Genomic DNA, 18,932 nt, shown 5'->3' on the forward strand with positions numbered 1-18,932 from the left:
TCCAGGAAGAAAGCCGGTTGCGGGTTAGGCCATTTTGTGTTGCCTTGCATCAGCCACGGCAGCCATGTTTGCAATATTTTATGATTTCTCCATCAAAAAAGGAAGAAGAATAAGGACCTGAGAGGAGATTTAGATAAATTAGCAAAGAGTATAGGAATGAATTAGTAATAAGTACAGAAAATTGTACACCTGTATACAGAAGATGATAACTAACTTCAGGGGAAGCAATGATGCAAAAAAGAAAAAGTACACGTAGTTTACCCAATGGCACAGCGGGCAAGAGCAAGTACGTGGTCATCAAAATAAAAACTCCTAATGATCTATGTTACCATGTAAGTGTATTGTAGGATAGGGAGATAGGCCATGTTGATGTGTAGGGTTGAAGGGCAGTACATTAATGAAAAGAAAGCTGAATGCTCACTTTCCTCAGTGGAAGTTGAGAACGCAAATTCTTTGACACACACACTGCACACACTCCCTTTCCATTGAGAGGTAGAGTCCATATCCTCTGCTTGGATCTGGGCAGGCTGTATGATGCCAGCTGAATATGGCAGAAGGGTGCTGTGCCAGTTTTCAGGCCCAAGCCTTACAAGACTGGCAGCATCCATTTCCTATCTCTTGGAATCCAGAAGCCAAAGCATCTCAGTGGTGAAGCCCACATGGAGGGGAGTCGGGGCTCCTGGCCAGCAGCCCTGACTGAGCACCCAGCCAACAGCTGGCACCGATCTGCCAACCCTGTGCTTGAGCCACCTTGACAGTGTATCCCACAGCCCTGTTGAGTCATCCCAGCTGAGGCCACATAGAGCAGAGACCTGCTGTCCCCACGGAGCCCTGGCCAAATTGCAGATTTGTGGTCAAAATAAATGACTGTTGTTTAAGGTTGTTTGGGGATGTTGTTATACCACACATAACCAGAACAGAATTCAATAAATATAGTTTGAAATTGAAAAATGAAAAAGAAGTATGTTATTTAGAAACATAGCAGTAACATAAAAATTGAAAAAGCCAGGAAAGGAAAGTAGTTGCCTCTGAGATGGGAAAATCAGGGAGGGAGACAAGGAAACGCTTTTTTCTTTTGTTGTACCAAACCTTATACATCTCTTTGATACTTTAAACTACATTCATGTATAACTTGGATAAAAATAAAAACTAAAACAAAAACAAAAGAACAGAGAGAAACAAGTACTACAGAAAATGCAGATAAAGAGATGTACCTATACACTGTAGGAAAATGAGAGGGGTAGCCACTTGAAGGGCAGTATGGTTCCAACGGAGGCTAAGGGTGGGTTTTCCATATGATCCTGAAACCCCATTGCTCAATATATACCTGGAGGAACTGAGTGTGGGGACACAAATGGACATTTGTACATGGTGTTTCTAACAGCAGTGTTCCCAATCCACAATGAATGGAGGTTGCACATATACTCAGGAGTTTATCTGTTAATTCTAAATTCTAAGATAATGAGCTGTTTGTATATAATATGGTCTTTTCCAGAAACTTGGGGTATTTATGTGACACCTGTGACTCAGAATTAGAACTCTGAAGCCATGAAAGTCAGCACTACTCCATACAGGAACTGTTTAAAAGTTGGAAAAGTGATCAGACATTGAGTAGAGATATGAATGAAGCTGATCTGGATAGGATTAGGTATATCAGAAGACTGGGTAAAGGATGATATTTTCCATATTTTAAAACTTAAATTTCTGATTGGGACTAAAGGGAGAGATGTTTATTTGGTGCAAAATTTTTATTTTGGGTAGTGCATCTCCTAATTTAACTTGTATGGTCAGTTTAGTTGAATATCACAAGTACTTGGAATCTTGAATACGATGTGAGATTTTGTTGTTTGGTCCAGGTTAGTATGGTGCCGCAATAAACCCCACAGGGATTTGGGCAGTGAATAAAGAAGTATTTGCAAAGTCCCCTTGGAGGAATGGGGAGAAAGCAGGAAATATTCAACTCTTCCATTTGGACAATTTCTGATATACTCGCAAATAGTGGGGACAACTAAATCAATAGGCCAAGCTCTCAATCTTGGGGTTTGCCCCTGTGGAACTTACTCCTGCAAAGGATAGGTTAAGCCTACTTAAAATTAGACCTAAGAGTCACCTCCAGAGAACCTCTTTTGTTGCTGAGATGCGGCCTTTCTCTTTAAGCCAACTCAGCAGGTGAACTTACTGCCCCCCTTCTAGATGGGACATAACTCCCAGGGGTGTAAATCTCCCTGGCAATACGGGACAGAAAGCCCGGGATAAGCTGGGACCTGGCATCAAGAGTTTGAGAAAGTCTTCTTGACCAAACGGGAGAAGAGATAAATGCAATAAAATAATATTTCAGTGACTAAGACATTTCAAACAGAGTTGAGAGGTTATCCTGAAGGTTATTCTTATGCATTACATAGATATCCCTTTTTAGTTTATGGTATATTGGAGTGGCTAGAGGGAAGTACCTGAAACTGTTGAGCTGTGTTCTAGTGGCTTAAACTCTTGGAGATGATTGTATAAAGATATAACGTTTACAATGTGACTGTGTGATTGTGAAAACCTTGTGTTTGAAGCTCCTTATATCCATGGTATGGACAGATGAGTAAAAAATATGGATAAAAAATAAATGAATAATAGGGGGGACAAAGGGTAAAACAAAATTGGGTAGATGGAAACAGTTAGTGGTCAGTGAGAGGTAGGAATAAGGTGTATGCTATGTATGAGTTTTTTCTTTTTATTTCCTGGATGCAAATGTCCTAAAAAATGATCATGGTAATGAATACACAACTAAGTGATAATATTGTGAGCCACTGATTGTACACCATGTATAGAATGTATGTGTGTGAAGATTTCTCAATAAAAAACATAAAAAATGCACATGATCATCTCAATTGATGTAGAAAAGACACTTGACAAAATTCAGCACCCACCCTTTATTTTACATATTTTTATTGTAAACAACAAATGAACAAATAAATATTCTTGACATACAAACATTCCATACATGGTCTACAATCAACTGCACACAATATCATCACAGAGTTGTGTACTCACCACCATGATGATTTTTTTGAACATTTGCATCACTCCAGCAAAAGAAATAAAAAGAGAAACTATAGAATATTATAATTGTAATATAGGACAATTATATAATGCTATGATTATATTATAATTGTATATAATTATAATATAGAAGATAAATTATGAAAATAAAAAGAGAAATTACAGAACCTTACACCTGCTGTTGTGGGGTGCAATATTCTATAAATATCTGTTAAGTCTAATTCGTTTTGTATTATTCAAATTCTGTTTCTTTATTGATCCTCTGTCTAGATGTTCTGTCCATTGATGACAGTGGGGAACTGAACTCTCCAACTACTATAGTAGATGCATCTATTTCTGTTTTCACTGTTTGCCTCATGAATTTTGGAGCACTCTGGCTTGGTGCATAAATATTTATGATTGTTATGTCTTTTTGTTGAATTGTTCCTTTTATTAATACATAGTGTTCTTCTTTGTCTCTTTTAATTAAGTTTGAAGTCTAATTTGTTGGATGTTAGTATAGCTACTCCTGCTCTTTTCTGATTGTTGTTTGCATGAAATATCTTTTCCCAACCTTCACTTTCAACCTATGTTTATCCTGGGGTTGAAAATGTGTCTCCTGTAGACAGCATACAGATGGGTCCTGCTTTTTAATCCATACTGACAATCTATGTCTTTTGAATGGGGAGTTTAATCCATTGACACTTAGTGTTATTACTGTAAGAGCAGTACTGTCTTCTACCATTTTGCCTTTGGGATTTTATATGTCATATCTAATTTTCCTTCTTTTTCCCTTTACTGATAGTCTTCACTTCTACACTGTTCTCCACACCTCTCTCTCCTGTCTTTATATATCTGTCTCTAGTGCTCCCTTTAGTATTTCTTGCGGAGCTGGTCTCTTGGTCACAAATTCTCTCAGTGACTTTTCTGTCTGAAAATCTTTTAATTTCCCCTGTCATTTTTGAAGGAGAATTTTGCAGGATATAGAATTCTTGGTTGGCAGTTTTTCCTTTTTAGTATCTTAAATATTATCATACCATTGTATTCTCAGAAGAAATTCTGAGAATTTCATTGTATTCTCAGAAGAAATCACCGAAGACTTAAATAGATGGAAGGGCACACCATGTTCATGGATTGGAAGACTAAATATAGTTAATATGTCAATTCTACCTAAATTGATTTACAGATTCAATGCAATACCAAACAAAATCCCAACAACTTACTTTTCAGAAATAGAAAAACAAATAAGCAAATTTATCTGGAAGGGCAGGGTGCCCCGAATTGCTAAAAGTATCTTGAGGGAAAAAAACGAAGCTGGAGGTCTCATGCTGCCTGACTTTAAGGCATATTATGAAGCCGCAGTGGTCAAAACAGCATGGTACTGGCATAAAGATAGATATATTGACCAATGGAATCGAATAGAGTGTTCAGATATAGACCCTCTCATCTATGGACATTTGATCTTTGATAAGGCAGTCAAACCAACTCATTTGGGACAGAATAGTCTCTTCAATAAATGGTGCCTAGAGAACTGGATATCCATATGCAAAAGAATAAAAGAGGACCTGCATCTCACACCCTATACAAAAGTTAACTCAAAATGAATCAAAAATCTAAACAGTAGGTCTAAGACCATAAAACAGTTAGAGGAAAATGTAGGGAGATATCTTATAAATCTTATAATTGGAGGCGGTTTTATGGACCTTACACCTAAAGCAAGAGCACTGAAGAAAGAAATAAAAAAATGGGAGCTCCTCAAAATTAAACACTTTTGTGCATCAAAGAACTTCATCAAGAAAGTAAAAAGAGGGTGGGCCACGGTGGCTCAGCAGGCAGGAATGCTTGCCTGAGATGCCAGAGGACCCGGGTTCGATTCCCGGTGCCTGCCCATGTAAAAAAAAGAAAGAAAGTAAAAAGACAGCCTACACAATGGGAGACAATGCTTGGAAACGACATATCAGATAAAGGTCTAGTATCCAGAATTTATAAAGAGATTGTTCAACTCAACAACAAAAAGACAGCCAATCCAATCACAAAATGGGGAAAAGACTTGAACAGACACTTCTCAAAGAGGAAATACAAATGGCCAAAAGGCACGTGAAGAGATGCTCAGTGTCTCTGGCCATTAGAGAAATGCAAATCAAAACCACAATGAGATATCATCTCACACCCACCAGAATGGCCATTATCAACAAAACAGAAAATGACAAGTGCTGGAGAGGATGCGGAGAAAGAGGCACACTTATCCACTGTTGGTGGGAATGTCAAATGGTGCAACCACTGTGGAAGGCAGTTTGGCGGTTCCTCAAAAAGCTGAATATAGAATTGCCATACGACCCAGCAATACCATTGCTAGATATCTACTCAGAGGACTTAAGGGCAAAGACAGAAATGGACACTTGCACACCAGTATTTATAGCAGCATTATTTACAATTGCAAAGAGATGAAAACAGCCAAAATGTCCATCAACAGACGAGTGGCTAAACAAACTGTGGTATATACATACGATGGAATATTATACAGCTTTAAGACAGAATAAACTTTTGAAGTATGTAACAACATGGATGGACCTTGAGAACATTATGCTGAGTGAGACTAACCAAAAACTAAAGAACAAATACTGTACGGTCTCACTGATATGAACTGACATTAGTGAATAAACTTGGAATATGTCGTTGGTAACTGAGACCATCAGGAGACAGAAATAGGGTAAGATATTGGGTAATTGGAGCGGAAGGGATACAGACTGTGCAACAGGACTGGATACAAAAACTCAGAAATGGACAGCACAATACTACCTAACTGTAATATAATTATGTTAAAACACTGAATGAAGCTACATGTGAGAATGATAGAGGGAGGAGGGCTGGGGACATAAATGAAATCAGAAAGATAGATGGTAAAGATCGAGATGGTATAATCTAGGAATGCCTAGAGTATATAATAATAGTGAAATGTACAATGTACAAATTTTAAAAATGTTTTTGCATGAGGAAGAACAAAGGAATGTCATTATTGCAGGGTGCTGAAAATAGATGATAATTAATACTTTAAAATGTCACCTTATGTGTGAGACTAAAGCAAAAAATGTTTGTTACAAAATTTATATTTTGACTAGAGCATTTCCTAATACAACTCATGTAGATAGTTCGATTGAACGTCATAAGTACTTGGAATCTCAGGTAGGACATGAGATTTTGTTGGTTTGTCCAGAGTGATGCCCCGATGCATCCCAGAGTGATTTGATCAGTGAGTGGAAAAGTATTTGCAATCCCCCTTTGGGGAATGGTGAGAGTGGGGAGAAATTCAACTTCCCCAAGTTGAATTCTTGATATTCTCACAAGCAGTGTGGACAACCAAAGCTATAGGCTGAGCCCCCAGTCTTGGGGTTTGTTCATATGAAACTTAAACCCACAAAGGATAGGTCAAGTCTACTTAAAATTTAGACCTAAGAGTCACCCCCAAGAGAGCCTCTTTTGTGGCTCAATGTAGCCTCTCTCCCCAGCCAACATGACGAGCAGTCTCATCACCCTCCCCCTCTCTGCATGGGACATGACTCCCAGGGGTGTGGACCTTCCTGGCAACGTGGGACAGAGATCCTGGAATGAGCTGAGACTCAGCATCAAGGGACTGAGAAAAACCCTAGAATGAGCTGAGAATTAACAGCAAGGGATTGAGACGTTCTCGACCAAAGGGGGAAGAGTGAAATGAGACTAAGTGTCAATGGCCGAGAGATTCCAAACAGAGTCAAGAGGTTATCCTGGAGGTTATTCTTATGCATTAAGTAGCTATCACTCTGTTGTTCAAGATGTAATGGAGAGGCTGGAGGGAACTGCCTGAAAATGTAGAGCTGTGTTCCGGTAGCCATGTTTCTTGATGATGATTGAACAATGACATAGCTTTCACAATGAGACTCTGTGAATATGAAAACCTTGTGTCTGATGCTCCTTTTAGCTACTATATCAGCAGGAGAGTAGAACATATGGAATAAAAATAAATAATAGGGGGAACAAATGTTAAATTTAGTTTGAAATGCTAGTAGTAAATGAAAGCGAGGGGTAAGGGGTATGGTATGTATAATCTTTTTTTCTTTATTATCGTTTTATTTCTTTTTCTATTGTTTTTTATTTCTTTTTCTAAATCGATGCAAATGTTCTAAGAAATGATGAATATGCAACTATGTGATGATATTAAGAATTACTGATTGTATATGTAGAATGGAATGCTATCTTAATGTTTTGTTAATTTTTTTTAACTAATAAAAAAAGTTTAAAAAAAGAAGCTCCCAAAAAGAAAAGTCCAGGACCAGATGGCTTCACATATGAATTCTACCAAACATTCAAGAAAGAATTAGTATGAATCTTGCTCAAACTCTTCAAAAAAATTGAAGAGGAGGGAAAGCTACCTAACTCATTCTACAAAGCAAACATCATCCTCATACCAAAGCCAGACAAAGATATTACAAAAAAAGAAAACTACAGACCAATCTCTCTAATGAATATAGATGCAAAAATCCTCAACAAAATTCTAGCAAAACGAATCCAGCAGCACATTAAAGAATTCTACACCATGAGCAAGCAGCATTCATCCCAAATATGCAAGGATGGTTCAATGTAAGAAAATCAATCAATGTAATACACCATATCAACAAATCAAAGCAGAAAAACTACATGATCATCTCGATTGATGCAGAAAAGGCATTTGACAAAATTCAACATCCTTTCCTGTTGAAAACACTTCAAAGGATAGGAATAGAAGGGAACTTCCTCAGCATGATAAAGGATATATATGAAAAACCCACAGCTAACATCATCCTCAATGGGGAAAAATTGAAAACTTTCCCCCTAAGATCAGGAACAAGACAAGGATGTCCACTATCACCACTGTTATTCAACATTGTGTTGGAAGTTCTAGCCAGAGCAATTAGACAAGAAAAAGAAATACAAGGCATCAAAATTGGAAAGGAAGAAGTAAAACTCTCACTGTTTGCAGATTATATGATACTATACATTGAAAACCCCAAAAAATCCACAGCAAAACTACTAGAGCTAATAAATGAGTACATGCAAAGTGGCAGGTTACAAGATCAACACTCGAAAATCTATAGTGTTTCTATACACTAGTAATGAACAATCTGAGGGGGAAATCAAGAAAAGAATTCCATTTACAACTGCAAGCAAAAGAATAAAATATGTAGGAATAAATATAACTAAAGAGACAAAAGACCTATACAAAGAAAACTACAAGAAATTGTTAAAAGAAATCACAGAAGACCTAAATAGAGGGAAGGGTATACCGTGTTCATGGATTGGAAGATGAAATATAGTTAAAACATAAATTCTATATAAATTGATTTACAGATTCAATGCAATACCAATTAAAATCCCAAAAATTTACTTTTCAGAAATGGAAAAACCAATAACCAAATTTATCTGGAAGGAAAGGGTGCCCCGAATAGCTAAAAGTATCCTGAGAAAAAAAATGAAGTCAGAGGTTTCACACTACCTGACTTTAAGGCATATTATAAAGCTACAGTGGTCAAAACAGCATGGTACTGGCATAAAGGTAAATATACTGACCAATGGAATAGAATAGAATGTTCCGATATAGACCCTCTCATCTATGGACAATTGATCTTTGATAAGGCAGTCAATCCAACTAACCTGGGACAGAACAGTCTCTTCAATAAATGGTGCTTAGGGAACTGGATATCCATATGCAAAAGAATGAAAGAGGATCCATATCTCACACCCTATGCAAAAATTAACTCAAAATGGATCAAAGACCTAAACATTAGATCTAAGACCACAAAACTGTCACAAGAAAATGTAGGGAAATATCTTATAAATCTTATACTAGGAGGCAGTTTCTTAGACTTTATACCCAAAGCAAGAGCATTGAAGAAAGAAATAAATAAATGGGAACTTCTCAAAATTAAACACTTTTGCGCATCAAAGAACTTCGTCAAGAAAGTAAAAAGACAGCCTACACAATGGGAGACAATATTTGGAAATGATATATCAGATAAAGGTCTAGTATCCAGAATATATAAAGAGACTGTTCAACTCAACAACAAAAAGACAGACAACTGAATTACAAAATGGGCAAAAGACTTGAACAGACACTTCTCAGAGGAGGAAATACAAATGGCCAAAAGGCACCTGAAAAGAAGCTCAACTTCCCTGGTTACTAGAGTAATGCAAATCAAAACCACAATGAGATATCATCTCACACCCACCAGAATGGCCATTATCAATAAAACAGAAAATGACAAGTGCTGGAGAGGATGTGGAGAAAGAGGCACAGTTATCCACTGTTGGTGGGAATGTCAAATTGTACAACCACTGTGGAAGGCAGTTTGGCATTTCCTCAGGAAGCTATGTATAGAATTGCCATATGACCTAGCAATACCACTGCTAGGTATCTACTCAGAGGTCATGAGGGCAAGGACACAAACAGACATTTGCACACCAGTGTTTATAGCAGCATTATTTACAACTTTTACCAAGAGATGGAAACAGCCAAAATGTCCATCAACAGATGAGTGGCTAAACAAACTGTGGTATATACATACAATGGAATATTATGCTGCTGTAAGACAGAATGAAGTTATGAAGTATGTAACAACATGGATGGACCTTAAGGACATCATGCTGAGTGAGATTAGCCAGAAACAAAAGGATAAATACTGTATGGTCTCACTGACATGAACTGACATTAGTGAATAAACTTGGAGAATTTCATTGGTAACAGAGACCATTAGGAGATAGAAATAGAGTAAGATATTGGGTAATTGGAGCTGAAGGATACAGATTGTTCAACAGGACTGACTGTAAAATCTCAGAAATGGATAGCATAATACTACCTAAATGGAATACAATTATGTTAAAACACTGAATGAAGCTGAATGTGAGAATGATAGAGGGAAGAGTGCTGGGGGCACAAATGAAATCAGAAAGAAGGACGATAAAGACTGAGATGGTATAATGTAGGAATGCCTAGAGTGTATAATGATAGTGAGTAAATGTACAAATTTAAAAAATGTTTTTGTATGAGGAAGAACAAAGGTATGTCATTACTGCAGGGTGTTGAAAACAGATGGTAATTAATATTTTAAAATTTTAACTTATTGGTGAGACTAAAGCAAAAAAAATGTTTATTTGGTACAAAATTTATATTTGACTAGGGCATTTCCTAATATAACTTATGTAGACAGCTTAGTTGAATACCATAAGTACATGGTACCTTGAGTAGGGCATGAGATTTTGTTGGATTGTCCAAAGTGATGCCCCAATAAATCCCAGAGTTATTTGAACAGTGAATAAAAGAGTATTTGTAAAGTCCCCTTCGGGGAATGGTGAGAAATGGGGAAAATTCAACCTCCCCAAGTTGAATTCTTGATATTCTCACAAGCAGTGCAGACAACCAAAGCTATAGGCTGAGCCCCCAATCTTGGGGTTTGTTCATATGAAACTTAACCCCACAAAGGATAGGTCAAGCCTACTTAAAATTAGGCATAAGTGTCACCCCCAAGAGAACCTCTTTTGTTGCTCAGATGTGGCCTCTCTCTCCAGTCAATACAACAAGCAAACTCACTGCCCTCCCCATGTCTACATGGGACATGACTCCCAGGGATGTAGACCTTCCTGGCAACGTGGGACAGAAATCCTAAAATGAGCTGAGACTCAGCATCAAGGGATTGAGAAAACCTTCTCAACCAAAAGAGAAAGAGCAAAATGAGAAAAAAGAAAGTGTCAATGGCTGAGAGATTCCAGAGTCGAGAGATTATCCGGGAGGTTATTCTTACTCATTAAATAGATATTACCTTGTCAGTCAAGATGTAATGGAAGGCTGGAGGGAACTGCCTGAAAATGTCCAGCTGTGTTCCAGTAGCTATGTTTCTTGAAGATGATTGTATAATGATACAGCTTTCACAATGTGACTGTGTGATTGTGAAAACCTTGTATCTGATATTCCTTTTATCTACCTTATCAATAGATGAGTAAAACATATGGAATAAAAATAAATAATAGGGGGAACAAATGTTAAAATAAATTTAGATTGAAATGCAAGTGATCAATGAAAGGGAGGGGCAAGGCATATGATACGTATGAATTTTTTTCTGTTGTCTTTTTATTTCTTTTTCTAAATTGATGCAAATGTTCTAAAAAATGATTGTGATATATGAATTACTGATTACATATGTAGAACGGAATGATCATAAGTTAGGAATATTTGCATTTGTTTGTTGTTATATATATATATTTTTTAAATTATTTTAAAAATTGAAATCAATTACAGAACTGTATTGACAGCTGAATATATGAAACAAAGATTTGGGGTGTTTCAGTTGAGTGTAATTTAAACTGCATTCAACTGTGTGATATTGCATCCACAAAATCTACTATGATGCTAGGATATATCAATAGTTGAATAGCATCTATTCAAGAATGAAGGAGAGGATAGTATAACTTTATTGTACATTAGGGAGAATATACAGTATTTCAGAGAAATTTACAATTTAATGAGCATGTAGGATTGTGAGTAACTTTGGAAAAATGTATTTTTTCAGATACAGCTGAAATAACTGGGGAGATTAAACCTCCAAAAAAATGTCTTTGTGAAAACATAATTGTTTAAGGATTACATGAGATAACACTGAAAACACATACCACAATGTATGACATAACTAAGTCTCAATTCATATTAGTAATGTTATTAGCCCAGTGTCATACCCTTATTATTATTATTACAGCTAATGCTTATAGAGTGCATTCCATGTGCTAGGCACTATTCCAGGTCCTTAACATATATTGACTCATTTATTCCTCTTACCAATACTGTGAGGTAGGTACTATTATTGGCTCCAATTTTGTAGATGAGGAAGTTGAGTCATGAAAAGAATTGGTAGATTGCGTTATGTGTGTCATGGATGGGAAGGGGCCAGAATGAAGACATAAACTCTGGCAGTTTCAGACTATCAGGGGTAAAATGTACTTTTATTATTTTATACTTGTTCTGAACTACTCCAGAGGGCAGAAACAGGACCAATGTGTGTAAACTACTGGGAGACAGATTTCAGTTTAGTAGAAGAGAAAAAAACTCCGAATGATCACAATTATCTGTAATTTCAAAAGGATGTCTTATAAGGTACTGAGTTCTCCCTCAAAGAATATCAAAAAGAAAAAAAAAAGAAGAGAAATTAGTAAATGAATGAAATGGGACTCCTCTTGGAAAGAAACTGTAACCATGAGAAACCCAGCCCTTGTTGAAGAATAACAAAGGTATAGTGAAACTTGGCTTTAAAGACAAACATCATCAAAAAAAAAAACAAGAAAAAGGAACATGAAAAAACAAATAATAAATTTAAAAAGACAAGCATCACTGGAAAATTGAATATTAAAACAGTGATGGGAAAGATATAAAGGTGAACTAATGTCTGTCTAGCTGCTATCTCAACACAAAGTAAATTAGATACCAGAGAAAAGCATCAAAAAGTTCTTAAAACAGGAAACTTCATGTACAAATTTCTGGTTTTGAAACTTATTAGACAGTCTGGATTTGATAAAAAAGAAAAACCCAGTATTATCAGAGATCTGATGGTCACTGGCCCTGAAAGTGTACGACATGGAGAAAAGAAGAGGGGTAGCCTGCTCCCTGTGAGAAAGAGTAACTGCTTGAGATGGTAGTATCCAAGCTGATGTGAGTAAGTGAGAGACAGGCATGGGGTCAAAGATCATTAAAAATCCACTAGATTCAAAAATATATACTTGTAGTAACAATGGAGAATGTTAGCATGATTTTAATCCTATTACTCCGTGTGTGGTCAACAAAATGATTGCATAGTACAATACTGAATGTCCTCTGTGCCTCATCTATCTTTTTGGGTCAGGCAGTGCCAGGATTCTAATATTTGTTGATTTAATTCATTATTAATACAAACTTTCTTGACCTGCAGCACCAAAAGGAGGCTAGTTAAGAACTTAAGAGTTTCAGCAAAATCTTTCATCTGTTGTGAATGATTGTTTACTAGTTGCATGTTTTAAAATAATAATGCCATGTTCTCCACCAAGATCTCTCCTGTTTCAGATAACAAATGGATTTTCAGGACTATTTGAACTTAGACAAAAGTATATTTTGATTTATAAAAATCAAAGTATTCATCGTTTTTAGATTTACACCCTTTACAGACTTAACTCTTTCTAGAGTATTTTTATCAGAGTATATTTTAAATGAAAAACATAATTTATTTTGCTCTGTATCAAAAATTCTAGATGCAAAGAGCTGAAAGATTAGACTGCATCTTCTATTAGTGATGGCTCAAAGAAGCAAAACATAGATGTCAAGGAAAAGTGAAAGACTGTCACGAAAATAACAAGAAGAGGTGAAAACATTATGATAGAGCCTAAATGGACACGATGGAGTTATGGATATCGATTAAAACTGGGAGAGAAGGGAGTTAATATTGATTCATGAAGGTAAAATAGTCACATTTCAGTGTAGCATCTGGGCTGCGGGGGAAATAGTGGGCCTTGGTAGCTGAGGAAGGGGGGGTATGTGGGAAGAGAGGTGGTATTAGAGGAAGCAGCTGAGAGGAAAAGCAGTAAATCCCAAGATTACACGCTAGCGGTCTCGGGTAACAGAGAAAGGCAAATATAAACAAAGAGAGGTGAGTGACAATGCTTTGTGTGTTCAGCTGGCTGCAGCAGCACGGCCCTGGGTCAAAGCCCTGTAAGTGGGGATCAGAGCTCTGCGGTGACGCGCGGCTCTCACGTGACCAGGAGCCTAAGTCTGCCCAAGTCGCTCTCGTCCTGGTCCTATTTGCCTGTCCAGACACCATCTCCCCATTGCCCTCTGGTCGTGGGGAAAAGCAGAAGGAAGTAAGTTCCCTCGATACCCTTAAATCGGTGTGAGAGTCGATGCTGCCTAGTAACCCGTGGGATACCGACAGCAGAGAGCTCAGGCCTTTTCCCTACGCTTCAGACCCGCCCCCCGCGTCCATATTTAGGTGCAGAAAATGGCGTTCTTGGGGTGGGGTGGAGAGGTGAGTGGGTCCCTGAGGAGGGACACACAGACACTTAGAAATAGGTTCTAAATAAGCCTTCTCATCAACTTCCCGCCTGAGAAAAAGTGACGCTTACTGCGAGGTGTGGGGCTGGGGTGGAGAGGACGAGACTTGGTATGGAGTAAGTGGGGCGAGAGAGGTGAACACGAAGCCAGAGACACCGGCCTGGGGGCGAATGCAGCGAGTGCCCAGAGAAGGGCGTGTGCCAATCAGTCCGTCCGTTCTCCCCACACCCCGCTCCCTACCCTGTCTTGCGTCTGTCTGCAGGTGGGCACGTCACAGCAGTGCACCTCAAGGAGAGGTCGGCGAGGAGCAAACCGCCAGGAGAGGTCCAGGTCGGAGGAGGGATGGGCACTGGAGGGGGACACGGGTGCGGGGGCTGACGCGGAACTGAATGGAGTCTGCGGGCCCCGTCGCCCCGCCCCTATCACTGCGGGAGAGGTCTACGGAAAGGCCTGCTGGGAAAATGGTGGGCTTTGGGGAGTCAGGAGGAAACAGGGCGCCAGAGAGAGAGAGAGAGAGAGAGAGAGAGAGACACGGGCCCGCAGAAGCAGACAAAGCCTCTCAGTGATTATAGATTTGAGGTACTGGGCCCCGAATCGAGAAAAGGCAGATATTGGAAGCCATAGCCGGGATTTTGGCCCATCCACCAGGTACGTGACTTTACTTTGCCTTTCTTGTCTCCTAAGAATAACTGCTTAAAGGAGAGCATTCTCAACATGGAAAAACCATGCAAAGAAAATGAAGAACAGCCACCGAGCACGCCAAAGATCAATGAGGAGCAGCCTCCTGTGGAGCACCCTCCCACAAAGCACTCCCCGGAGGAACAATCTTCGGAGGAGCAATCCTCAGATGAGGAGTTCTTTCCGGAGGAACTCCTTCCTGAGCTCCTTCCTGACATGCTACTTTCTGAGGAGCGCCCTCCTCAGGAGAGCCTTTCTAGGAAGTACCTTTTTGAGGAGCGCCCTCCAATGGAGCAGCCTCCTTGTGGAGTAGGAAAACATAAGCTAGAAGAAGGAAGTTTTAAAGAAAGGCTGGCGCGTTCTCGCCCACAGCTGAGAGGGGACATACATGGCAGGAATTTAACCAATGAAGAGATGATAAAGGCAGCAGATGACATGGAAGAGATGAAAAGAGTAAGAAACAAACTGATGATAATGCATTGGAAGGCAAAACGAAACCGTCCTTATCCTATTTAATGTTGTATTATGCCTTGAATAGTGTTTTATCTGATATTAGTATTGCCACCTGAACTTTATGTTTGCATTTTCTTATAGACTGGTTCCCATCTTAATTTTAACTTTGTGCGTGCTTTGTTTTAGGTATTTCTCTTGTAACTGGCATACAACTTTTTATTCTCCTATAGTCTACACGTCTCCCTCTTTCCAACATGAATTTCACCTATATGCATGGGGAAATGTACTTTATATAGTAAAGTGAAAACAACAGTTTTCAAAAAGTATATATAGTATCCCATCTTTGTAAAAAGTACTTGTATATTTATATATTAACCTGCAAAGAAAAAACTGAATGTATATACACCAGAAGCTTAACAATGGCTATCTGTGTTAAATAATAGGTATTTTATTTTGTTTTTTATTTTTACTGTATATGAATTTGTTAGTTTTTCAAGATGAACTTGTATCACATGCTCAAAAAAACAACACAATGATATAATGAAAATATGTGAAGCAATAAAAAACTCATTCAGCTCATATGGCAAATGGGGGACTTAATAAATGCTTGTAAGAACTTAAAAAAAGAAAAAATATATCCCAAGTTTCTTCTGAATTTCTTAAGTAGAAATATGAGCCAGGTATTTATTACATGTTTAAGGGTCGGTCATTTCCCAGCTAAGTAGGAGTAATACCTGCCTTACTGAGCTGTTGTGGACCCAAATGAGATAAAGATTTTGTGACCTGTGCTTGTCTCTTTCCCCCACTTGCACATACAGGACTTCAAGCCCTATAGATTCCCTTCAGACATAAGGGATAGTAAAGAGGTCTCACTAGTGCTCACAAACAGCTCCTGTGAGACTCCAAGTGAGTATCACATTCTGTTCCTTTTCTGTTCCGCTGTTCCCTTAAATACTGCCATATCTGATAGGCACAGCTGACTATCAAACAGAAACATGCCAAAGTACTTGGTAAGACTGTGCAAACACACACACACATATTTATCAGATATTATAATTTGTCCATTAAACTACCTTTATAAAACCTAAGTTTTTTTGTTGATCCTGATAATTCTAGAAACACAGGTGGTAGTTACTTTTTTTAAAGTTATTACTCCGTTAAGATCCCTAAGTTCTTGAATCTATATCCTTGTTTAACTGGAAAAGCTTCATTAATTGTGTTCACTTCTCTAGAAAGTGTGGTTTATATTTCCAAAAAGGAAACCAGCGGGGGAAGTATTGTTTTCCCAAATTAAATATTAAAATTGCTTCAGGGGTGCAAGGGTAGTTCAGTGGTAGAATTCTTGCCTGCCATGCGGGAGACCCGGGTTCGATTCCCGAAAGTCCATGCACTTCCCCAAAAAACAAATAAAGAAAACAAAAATTGAACAAATGGTGCTGCAATAAGGGGATATTCACATGGAAAAATAATGAAATGTGATCCCGCCATACAGCATACACACAAAAATAATATACCAGTGTTTCTCATAAAAATACAGAATCTTGGGCTCTATCCCATATCTGTGAAATATGCTTTACTGTAAATTAGCACATAGAGTTGAAGAGCCACTGGTATATACAGTATACTCCTCAGTTAAGAATAACTATAACAAATCGAAGAAAGTATAAACGACCATATCTTAATTCAAAGGGTGAAAGGCCTGTCCAAGTCTATTTTATTTTTTTACATGGGCAGGCACTGGGAACCGAACCCGGGTCTCCAACAAGGCAGGTGAGGACTCTGCCGCTGTACCACCATTGCCTGCCCACGAGTGTGTTTTAAAGAAACTGAAGACATAATTTTGCTACATAAAACTTAAAAAGATTTCTTGCAGCAAAGCAAGACCATACACAAAAAGCCAATAAATAATTTAATAGCAAAATATATTTTCCGTGACAGCCTCATGTATTGCCTTGTGTTCCTTCCTTCTAATGTGAGTAAAATGTATCAGAAGTAAATTCAGAGTTTTTTTTATAATCAGCTCGCAAAATGGTTGAGCCAGCCCTGAGCCCTTGACTTTGTGTTTTAATTTTTTCGCTCTGATGTTATCTGGGGACTCTTCTCCAGACCATTCTTCACGGTTATGGCAGCCTGATGGATGTCTTTGGGTTGAAGTTCCAGGTGGAGTGAGATCAGGCACAGGGTTCTTGCATAAAAGGTCCGGAGACTCCCCCTATCCTATTCAGAAATTTTAATCTAAACTAACTCGATTATTATTATTTTATTTTTCTACCTCAATTATTTTTACAAGTGAGAGATAAGATTATACAGATAGTAAGAATCAAATTTTGTGTTCTAACTCAGATTTGTCTGCATCATATCCTGTGTTCTCCTCACTCCATAACACTGCCTCCAATTTAGATGGTACCTTTCCAGGGCTTAAGGAATAGTTAGTTTGGATTTGCTGAGTATGTATTCTTATTGGTTTGCGCATTTGAGGAGTTTTTACATTATTATGTGGCTCCAAGTGGAAACTCCCAGTAGGCAATTGGACGTGTCTAGAGTTTAGGAAAGAGATTAAAATGGAAATAAGCATTGTGGCTGGTGGTACCGAGCATATAGTAAGGACCCTATAAACATTTATTAATGAATGAATGAATGAAGAAGCCAATTGTATATCCTTCTATCTTTTTCTATGAATAGGTATTTTTTTTAAAAAAAATTGGGATCCTACTGAATTCTCTGCTTTGTAACCTGTTTGTAAAAAATGAACTTTTATTTTTTTAATCTGCTTTTTACTAAGATAATAACTTTTTGGAGAATATTTAGAAAATAGAAGTATTTTGCCCCCTTGTGACCGGAGCCAGAACTGCAGGTTGAACATAGCTAACAAAGGAGAGAGGCAAGGGGAGAAGCTGGAAGGAAAAAAAGGCTTGATTTTTGGGAGGGGAATGCCTCAATCCTGACTCACACTGGACTGACACAATTATCGGGTTCTTCCTGGGCTGAGGTGGGACGAGAAGCTAAATATGGTTAGGTGATTTTTCCTTCTCTCAAGTCCATATAAGTGTGCTTGTACACACCCACATGTGTGTGTGTTTAACCTGAATGGTCATACTGTTTTCACTTTTTCTCTGGGGAGAGGAACATATTATTTCTACTAGATAATATCTTGAAATGCAAAAATATATAGGAAGAATATAAAAATCACCTGTAGATCCTCTACCCAGAGAAAATAATTGATATTGAGGTATTTGCATTTACAATGTATGTGTATCCTTTTATATACTGTATCAGTGTACTTAGTTATATAGTATATATATATATTTGTGTATTTATTTATTATATATTCTAATACCTTTGTGCCTTTATGTATTTATTGTTATATCTTGTGTAGCATATGTTTATTCCTTGCTTTTTTTTAATAGATAAGTAGGTTTACAGAAAATCACGCCAAAAATGCAGCACTCACATATACCCCCCCATTATTAACACTTTGCATTAGTGTGATACCTTTGTTGCAATTAATTAAAAATATTATAATTGCGATATTAACTGCAGTCCATAGTTTACATTAGTGTTCATGGTTTGTGTTGTACAGTCCTGTGTTGTTGTTGGTTTTGTTTTAGTTTTTATTCTAGCAACATTTATACAACCTGAAATTCTCCCTTTTAATCACATATAAATATATAGTTCATTAGTTAACTATATTCACAATCTTGTA

General features: G+C 37.8%; 1 protein-coding gene and 1 long non-coding RNA gene across 6 annotated transcripts in view; one reads left to right on the plus strand and one right to left on the minus strand.

Moving 5' to 3' along the window:
* The window catches only part of LOC143670499 (uncharacterized), a 51,350-nt gene extending 36,872 nt beyond the window's left edge, over positions 1 to 14,478 (minus strand). For all 3 annotated transcript variants that reach the window (XR_013169384.1, XR_013169383.1, XR_013169382.1), the window contains exon 1: positions 14,339 to 14,478. This is a non-coding gene — a long non-coding RNA (uncharacterized LOC143670499). The remainder of the gene's footprint in view (positions 1 to 14,338) is intronic.
* Positions 13,723 to 15,808, plus strand: TCEAL1 (transcription elongation factor A like 1). 3 transcript variants are annotated; one of them, XM_077145328.1, is made up of 3 exons: positions 13,795 to 13,908; positions 14,361 to 14,428; positions 14,783 to 15,808. In XM_077145328.1, the coding sequence occupies exon 3, from the start codon at positions 14,813 to 14,815 to the stop codon at positions 15,290 to 15,292; it is 480 nt and encodes a 159-aa protein (XP_077001443.1). In that variant the 5' UTR covers positions 13,795 to 13,908; positions 14,361 to 14,428; positions 14,783 to 14,812; the 3' UTR covers positions 15,293 to 15,808. The 3 variants fall into 3 exon arrangements, with proteins under 3 accessions (XP_077001442.1, XP_077001443.1, XP_077001445.1); XM_077145330.1 differs by lacking the exon at positions 13,795 to 13,908 and adding an exon at positions 13,937 to 14,072; XM_077145327.1 differs by lacking the exon at positions 14,361 to 14,428 and having other exon boundaries at positions 13,723 to 13,908.
* The last annotated feature ends 3,124 nt before the right edge of the window (positions 15,809 to 18,932 follow it).

Source organism: Tamandua tetradactyla, chromosome X, assembly GCF_023851605.1.
Source record: "Tamandua tetradactyla isolate mTamTet1 chromosome X, mTamTet1.pri, whole genome shotgun sequence".
Lineage (NCBI taxonomy): Eukaryota > Metazoa > Chordata > Mammalia > Pilosa > Myrmecophagidae > Tamandua > Tamandua tetradactyla.